Genomic DNA, 9,494 nt, shown 5'->3' on the forward strand with positions numbered 1-9,494 from the left:
TTAAAAACTTAAAATATCACAAAATCATTTCAAGCAAAAAATAATTTAAAATTTCAACTGATAATTTGCAAACATTGTTGACATGGCAAACATTTTCCGAGGTCCTCAGACGGAAATGTGTTTCATCCACTTTGCACACAATTAGGATATTTACCAAAACTAAAATGCCTGTGTGCCTAATGCATGAGTTTTATGTCGAAACGCGCATGTGGCAAGGATTTAATTAATTCAATCATTTACATTTTCCTCTTATACACGCTAAGACCACCACATCCTTGCGCCATTACCCACCAAACTAGCGTGCTTGCATACGCCACAAAAACAGGAGCATATGTAAATTTGACACGCTACATTGCATTACTTTGTGAGTTCAATTAATTTTAAGCTCCGAAATACATTGTTTGCAAATCTACTCGAAATCTATTTAAATATTTCATTATTTCACTTAATCTATTTTTTTTTTTTGTGGATGCGATGTCAAATTCTATGCGTAATTTGATTTCTATTGGCAAAATTTCCATAGAATTTAATTTCATTAATAAAATGCGTACTCTACCATTAGCGCAAAGGACGAACTTTTCTGTATGTTTACATGTACGTTTTTATGTATGTGTGTGCCTGCCAGAATTCTGCACATGGAGGGCGTCCTGTGTATTCCAGAAAACTTTTTGTTTGAGTTTCAATTTGCGTAAACAAAATTACGTTTGACTTTTGTTAAATTAATTTCGCTGTCTGCAGAGTATGTTAATTTTTTCATCTCATAAAATCCTTTAAAGAAATTTTATAATTTAATAAATTTTTTAATGTTACTTAAAATGTTTTCGCTTAAGAGGAAGTAAATTTAATTAGAACTGATTTCTTGAAATTACGGACGTCGCTTAAATTCTGTAATGATTTCATTCAACATGCGTGCAGGTCGGTAAAAACTTCTGTGGAATATGAGGAAGTAAGAATAGGTATCTTAACAATCTTCATCACATCCCTTTGCTCATATCGGTGTCATTTGTGAAAGCAATGCTTACTCGTATATATATTAAAACGATTGCTTTTGTGGCGGCCATATAACATCCCTGACATATCGAACATCCAAATGTAGAATACGAATGTGGTTATGAGAAGTAAAAATGTGGTAATAGAAAAAACGCAGAAAGCGACGCATCATCATTAGTGCCAACAGACATTGTAAATTTGTGTAGATTAGTGTTTCTGAATAATAAATCTTTAGAGTTTAAGAATCAAATCACGAGCGTTTTAATGAACGCACATTCTCCACACTTTCAAAGGACAGATAACTGTTAAGTAAAAACCCATTATTAAAACTTTTTGATTGGAAAACGCACTTTTTGATTAATTAAAATGAAATCATGTTTTAGAAATCTAACTTTCGATTACAGCAAAAGTATTACTTATTAATTTAATTAATGAATTAGTTTTTGATATGAGCGTGACGAACTAACTTCCTCTAAGCTGTCAAGTTTCCAATAACACGACAGTTCGTAAATGACATGGAGAATTTATAGATGAAGCCAATCGATGGAAAGAAGCTTTCCGACATCAAGTGTGCTAAATTCAAATACATTGAATTCTGCTGGCATACATTTTTTTCATTTAAATATGATTTATTCCAAATATTATAAGTAACAGAAATTAATAACAAATAATATATGCATGTTATCGCATGCTCTCACTTTATAGGGTTAAGTATAAAACAGTAAGTTATTTTGTAAGAGAAAATATAGAGAACAAGTTAGAATTTAAATTACGATCTGAGCAAGCTTTGAGTAAAAAGCTTTATTTGTAAGCTCAGACCATTTGAATATAAAAGCAAGAGCATCGCTCACTTTGTTGGATTTTGTCGGCTAAGCATTTTTAGAGTAAATATCGTAATATGTAGAACGTTGAAGTTTTCATTTTTAGTTTTAAGTTAGTTTTAAGTTTTCATTCTTTTGTACGGTTTTAAGAGGGTTAGAAGCGAATTCTACCCATTAATAAATATATTTTTTTAAAACATTTAACCGAACACGAATGAAATAATTTGCATATGTGTCATCAACAACTAATTCTGCTTTAAATAGTTTTCTTTATTTTAATATTATGTTTATATTACATTATTATAATAATCAATCTTTTACAAAAACGTGGCTTTTCGCTCCACGAACACATTTGGGAGTTCTTAAACTAAAGTCAAAATCATAACAACGTCATTAGTAGGAACTAGGAATTAGGAATTAAAGGACAGGGTGATATATGTATAAATAACGGTGTTTTACGAATATTAAAACACTTAGTGACAAGGCAACTCAACAAGCTTAGAATCTGTCTCAGTATTTTGCGATAAAAAATTGGTCAATATAGATGAACTAAGCCCTTATCCTAGAACGAGGTATTCAATTTATAGTTAGGGTGAACAAAACAGTAAGAGAAGAGTAAACAGCAAGATAAGGCAAAAATGTCCTATAGAAAATTTATAATAGACGGCCTTCTACATGATTAATGAGAGAGAAATGATAGTTGCTCCGATGACTCCTGGATGGATGACAAAGCTAGAGTTTACTCCAAAGAGCTAAAGCTAGCGTGCACTCTGCATCTAGTAAAATATGTTTTCGTCTATCAGGTGGAGCTTATGGTGGTCTCACATGCTTTGGAACAGCTATTGGATTGTAAGGTGTAACAGAAAAAGATTTTGATAGCGTTGGACAGTCAAGCAATTATCAAAAGGATGTAGAAGACGTTAAGAGGCTCATAGAACGCGATCATGAGCTCAAAACGATAGCTTTTGTTGATGAAAACACTTGCGGACTATGTCTAGACTATGTCATCCTTCAACATATCTCAAAAGCTTCCTCTGCTGTGTTCGGTCTCAATGAATACTCCATACTCAAGGCCAGAAGGCAGTCACAACTCAATTCCAAAACTGCTTACCTACTTGTCTCGTGTTTAGCCGATCGATATGCAATTAAAAATGCGTTTGTCTCAAATTGACGTTTACTTCCAGAGTCTGATTAAAGTTTTCTAGGAAGGCCAGACCGTGAAGAAGGGCCAGATCGTGTAGACGTAATAGAGTTAGTGGACTTACATACCATTTTGTAGCCGTTAGAAGAGGACAGGGTACGAAATCATTGTCCGAAGTTGAAAAAGACATATCAGTATGGTCTTATCGTGAATAGAATGTTAATTTTAAAACTTTAAAAAAAAATTTTTAACAAACTAATTATTTTTTATATAATTATTTCTTTGTTTTTATTTAAAGCATTTAAAAATTAGTTCATTCTTTATCTAAAACATATAAATTAATTTTATATTTAATGTTCTAGTTTATGAACTTCATCAGAGTCATTGGTATTAAGAAGTTTTATAGGTTTCCTGAAATGTGCCTCAAAAGAGCGTAATAGCTTCATGTCATTTTCGTTTTCAACTAAATTTAAAGCTATACCATGTTTCCCTTAAGAAAAAATAATCAAGAAATTAAAAAAAATTATGTGCAACAATTCAATAACTAAACACATTTACCGAATCTTCCAGTGCGCCCAATGCGATGCAAGTATGTATCGTAGTCAGGTTTCTCGTCACCATGCAAGATTGGCATATGAAAGTTCACAACTAATGTCACCTGTGTGACATCTATGCCTGTATATTTGAATAAATTTGAAACAATAACATCAGCTTTTTGTTTTTACATACAAAATCAATAAATTTATTAACAAAAATTATAAATACTCGTATATTATAATATGGTAATCAATCTTAAAAAATAATCTATCATATTCTCAAATTGTGGAAAAAATGGAAATAGTTTTATTTTCATGAAGACTAGGGTTTTTAAAAGGTATATTATCGTTTTGATGATTGTTATGTTAGCAGAAACTGTATTATTCGAAAATGGTCTACTTTGAAGTCGATATAATTTATTTTGATGTATAACACATACTTTGCGTTTCATTGACTGATACTTAGTACTTTCCTGACTTAGTAGTATTATTAGCATCTGAATTCAGTAACAATTCTATTAAAAATCTGTTGGATAACATTGAAGAGTATAGAGGATAACGTCTTTTATGTGGAATATTACGGTTTAGATAGATTCATTATCATATGTTATATAACCCTAAACTTGTTGTTATTGATTGTATCAAGCTTAATTATAAGAAAAATTACTTATGGTCATAACTTAATATTGTTACTACAAACTATTAAGTTATTTATTTTATTTATTAATAAAATATTTTGAGCTATGTTATTTTTAAACACCACCCACCTCGTGATAAGACATTAGTAGTCACCAAGACTTTTTCAAGTCCTGCTCTAAAGCGGTCTAAAATAGAAAGACGTTCTACAATATTTAATTCTCCCGAGAGCACGGCAACAGAGTGACCATCCTTAGTTAGTTTCCTTGTTAGCCAGGCAGCACATTTACGAGTCTGTAATTTATTTTTATACGTAAAGATTATTAATGACTATAAAGATTATATATATACATTGCAAAAAATAATTGCTTGACCAATTGTAATCCCACCATAAATATTTTGTATTGCTGTATATTTTGATTCCTCGCCTCGGCATAAAGCATAATACTGCTTGATATTATCAAGGCATTCTTGTTCACGCGGCAATCTACAAACATTATAATTTTAATTTAAAATCCATGATTATCAATTTTATTCATGAACCTTATAATCTTAGGATTAGGCACCATGTATTGCACAAAATCAAGCACTTCATCATCGTATGTTGCGGAAAAGAAAATCATCTGGCAACTCAAGTCAAGTTTTCTAAAAAATTAAGTCACGATTTCTGGGTAAAGTATTTATTAAATAGCTTATAACAATTACCTATGAATACGAATACATCGATCATGATGACCTTGAGTCGAAACCATGGTATCAGCTTCATCTAAAACAAAGACCCTAATCTTACTGAGATCAAACCACTTGTATTTAATTCCCCAATCCATAACTTTTCCGGGAGTTCCAATAATAATCTGTTCCGTGATTTGAGCTACAGATGGATCTAAATAAGAATAATTGCGTATGATCATCGATTTTTTGTTTTTTAAAAAGGTGGTTTCATTAACGGAAGATATAAAAATATCTATTAAAATATTCTATTTAAGAGGATAACTATTTCGTAAAATTCTAATTTATTCCAATCTTTTAATGAAATTAAAAAAAAATCTTTAACTCTTATCATACGATTCTGTCTGTCCCACTCTACAAATATAAAATTTTCTTCCATATGAGTTTACTTCCGCTGCTTTACGTTCTTACCTAACGAATTTGTTTTTCATGGTAAACATTAATTATGAAACTACAAACTTTTATCCAATAAAGTCAACTGCACCAATCGATAGGGTACTAGAGACGTTCTTCACAGCAAGGAACACGTGATACTGTGATCATTGCCTCAGGCGAGTCCAAATCGTTGAACATTTACAGTTAAAAAGAGAATTTGCTTTCTATTATATTTAACAATAATTCCATTTCAATATTAGATGGAATTAAATATATAGGTAGTGTTGCGATGGCTGTGATTAAAATTCAAATTTACGAGCGAAAAGTGATGGTATTTATTTATTTTCATTCAGCGTGGAATTGCATTTTCACACCGGGTGTTGTGACCCAAACATCAACAGGGGTGTTGCTAATTACCAAGGCGGCAGTTATCCTAAACACAAAACTTCAATTGGTACCGGTGAAATTCCTCGGAATTCCCATGGGGCATATATCGACGCATTATCTTGATACATGTTTGAAAAACACAATGGTTTTGAGCAGATAAAGGAGGTACCCATGTAAAATATTGGATCTTCATGACGATATCTCTTAGTTTAACCGAAAAATACTTATGCATACACCTGGTACATTAAACTTAACATTATGCTATAACTGTATAATGCATACACTAATATTAGCATACACTAAGTAATTGATTATGTCTTTATAAAATTTATAGGATTTGCTTACGAAAAAAACATTTGTATGTACTTACTGGGTTCGCCACGCACTGCATATATCACTGTGATACCTGCAGACAGTTTAGTACAGATCTCACCTGTCTGTATTGCAAGCTCATACGTTGGACATAAGCAGATAACCTTAAATTGAGCAACTTTTATTTCATATATTAATTTGCTACTGTTTAAATAAGTTAAATTCAATGTTTTCCAATGTTGACATAATGAAACATAAAACATTAATTCAAGTCTGTTAAAATTTCAAGTTCCCGTGAGATCACGAAAATATATGTAACTTTGAATTGTTTTCCGTTTTTATTTTAATCAAGACTGACGAATATGTCTCTGCCCTATTATTAACGCATTTTACCTATTTTATCTGAGATTGTGCTTAGAATTTATAATGAAAGCTTATTTGTTTAATATAGTAAAGAATCAAATATTGAACTTAATGAATTTTAAAGTATGTTTTATATCTATTATAAAAGTAACTTTTAAGTAATGATATCCTACTTCGCAATTACCTGAGGATAATTAAGTTTTTTATTTACACGGGTTAACATTGCCAACACAAAAGCAGCCGTCTTTCCGGTTCCAGATTGACTTTGTGCGACTAAGTTTAAGGGCGGATCTGCCAATAGGAGTGGCAACGCATTTGCTTGTATTTTGGAGGGTCTATTGAATCCAGCTGCATAAACTGCCTTTAGTAGGTCCGCATCCCTATACAAACCAAAGACTGTAAATAAATTGGAGAAATGTAGAAGTGCATATATTACATACATATGAATGTCTTCAAAGTTTTTAATGGAAACAAGTGGTGAGTCCTTATTTGCAATATTATCATAATTCTTCAATTCATTCAACTTTTCCTTTACGAAATCTATAAGAGTATAGTTCCTGTAAATATAAAGAAACTATTTATTACTATATTTAAAACATCATATTATGCACAAATACTCATATGTAATAATTATTTTAACTGAATACTAAGACATTACAGTTTACGGCTAGGATACAAAAAAGTTAATAATCGGAGATATGGAAAAATTGCAATCAGAACTTAGAGAGAAAAAAAAGTGAATTTTTTTTATTTGGTGTATTATATACCGATGTACTATACGGCTGAACTAAAATTATCCTATCGTACTCGGTATTTTTCGAGCTATTAGATATAATGTAATGAAACTTTTTGAGGTGGGTTATGGTGGAGATATTGTAATACATTTTTTTTAAACATAATTTTTGGGATAGTTGTTTTCTGGGAGGGTTGTTTTCTGCTTGCATTTTGGGTGCTATAAAATTGTTAATAATTATGCAAAAATAGTTTTAAAAATGTACTTCAACGTAGATTTTTAAACTAGTTTCAAGATTTGTATACAAGTTTTTTCACTATATTTATTATATTGAGGCTAGATGGGTTATGCAATTGAGCCTCGACTGGATTATTGCTTATCATTTCTTTAGACTAAGCAATAACTGAGCTCAGATCTGCATACCTTCCCGAGGAACCTGTAACCATTCTAAGATTGATTAACACGGTGTTAGAAAGCCTGTCAGTTTTCGTAAATAGTTTCTAGGCTTTATCATTTATGTATTTTTTGATCGGATGAATCTTGAGGTCTCTGAGGATATCAGTCTTCTTAATATACCATGACACCTTGACAAGTCTTCTCAGAGCCTTGTTTTGTGCAATTTCCAGTTGGCGAATAGTAGTGATTGACGCCTTGCTGAATGCTACACACCCATATAGAAATAGCGGTCGATTTATTTTGGTATATATCCGCTTCCTGTTCTTCTTATTCAGTTTTTCATTTTTTAATAGTGGTTGGAAGTGATGAAGAATTTTGGCACAGCTAATGCTATTCAGTTGAACATGTTAAAGCTACGTGAATCGTTTGTCCACCGTAATGACTAGATACTTAATCCTATCCTCCCAGTTTATTACGATATCTCCCACTCTCACTCTCGGCGGGTACTGCCTCCTCTTAAGCGTAACAAACAGAGCTTTAGTTTTTCCATTATTGATTTTTATTTTCCATTTCTGGAAATACTTCAGGATGAGGTTTATATGCTCTTGAAGTGTGTTTGTTATGTTGAGAGCACATTTATCCGAGTATAGCACACGCGCATCGACAGCGTATAACGCCAGTGCCAAGGGACCTAACATTGGGAAATTGGATGTATAAATGTTGTAGAGAGTGGGGGAGAGTGGGGGAGAGTGGCGGTCCCTGAGGAACCCCTGGTTCTATATTTCGAACTGACGAGAGAGCGCTATTAATTTTAACCTCCCACGTAGGAAGTTGTCGATGATGTTAGTTAGCCTGACTAGAACATCTAGATGAAACATTTTTACTTTCAGAGAGTCCACAATTAACCCGCTACTTGTGCTTGCGAATTAAATCCTGCTCATTTATCTACCCTATACTCCACTTCCATGCTTTCTGGTTTGGATAGACCCAGACTTCTTAGTATTAAGCTTCTTTAACTCATTTCTCAGTCCTTATTACTGGAACGAAATTTTATCTATTATTCTTCGGGATAATAATAGAAATTCCCTAATGTATTCCACCTACCACAAAAAAAAACTGATTCATCACCTACTAAGTCATGCAATTATTTTACAAGATGCTAAATGGCAGGTTTTTGGTTAGTTAGCGCAAGTAAAAAATGATTAGTAGCTTTTAGATATCCTGATACGAATATCAAAATCATTTTTTGCTATTTTCTATAATTTTCATATTTCTATTTTGCAATATACAAAAACAAAAGCTTTATGCACTTACTTTGCAGGTGTAACCTTATTTCCAAATCGATCCATCAGAGAGCGTCTTTGTATTCTGGAATCAGTTTCTACTAATGAAATGAAGTGACAGTAATAATAATTATAAAATTATATTAAACTTTTTTGAACTAATATGTTATATGTTTATGTATGTATGTTTATGTATGTATGAATATTAAGCTACTTTATTTTCATAATTTGTGTTATAGCGTCATTTATTTTTTTTTTTTTGATTTACACAATCATTTAAAACCTCACATAATAATGAGTAAGATTATGAATACTATATAAAGATAATGGGATTCTTTATATTAACAATGTACAGACTTGTTATTTATTGAATTGTGAATTAATTAAATTTCTTGTTAAATTGATTTAATCTTATTTAAATAGTGCTGTTATGACATGGTGATATATGTAGCGTATGACATGTATCTTTTTATAGGAGATGTTTTTCGGAGCCTTTTAACGCCTCTTAGCGTTCCATTAGTTTCATCGAGTAAAACATTAGAATCTAAGGATATTTTCCACAGTAGGATATAAATGTGAGAAGTGTGTCTACAATGCTTTGCAAAACACCAGAATTAGGAAGTGGTGATGACAAGCTTCCTTTTTGTAGAGAAATATACATAGTTGCAGGCAGAGGCGAGGCGTCGATTGGTTCAGAGTGTTCACTGAACACCTTAACAAAGCTTCCTTTTTAGATTTTTTTTCATTAGGTAAATAATCTCGCTATATTCCTACTTAGGATTTTTATAATAG

At 31.8% G+C, this 9,494-nt stretch overlaps 1 protein-coding gene across 1 annotated transcript; it reads right to left on the reverse strand.

Moving 5' to 3' along the window:
• Nucleotides 1-3,302: 3,302 nt before the first annotated feature.
• On the reverse strand, nucleotides 3,303-8,822 carry LOC119680710 (DEAD-box helicase Dbp80-like). The gene is made up of 10 exons (XM_038093657.1): nucleotides 8,734-8,822; nucleotides 6,731-6,847; nucleotides 6,475-6,670; nucleotides 5,986-6,091; nucleotides 4,830-5,007; nucleotides 4,668-4,769; nucleotides 4,476-4,611; nucleotides 4,256-4,418; nucleotides 3,511-3,627; nucleotides 3,303-3,442 (listed from the first exon to the last, which is right to left on the reverse strand). Exons 1-10 carry the CDS (start codon nucleotides 8,766-8,768, stop codon nucleotides 3,303-3,305), a joined length of 1,290 nt encoding a protein of 429 aa, XP_037949585.1. The 5' UTR covers nucleotides 8,769-8,822.
• Nucleotides 8,823-9,494: the final 672 nt, after the last annotated feature.

This window comes from Teleopsis dalmanni, chromosome 2 (genome assembly GCF_002237135.1).
Source record: "Teleopsis dalmanni isolate 2A chromosome 2, ASM223713v2, whole genome shotgun sequence".
Lineage (NCBI taxonomy): Eukaryota > Metazoa > Arthropoda > Insecta > Diptera > Diopsidae > Teleopsis > Teleopsis dalmanni.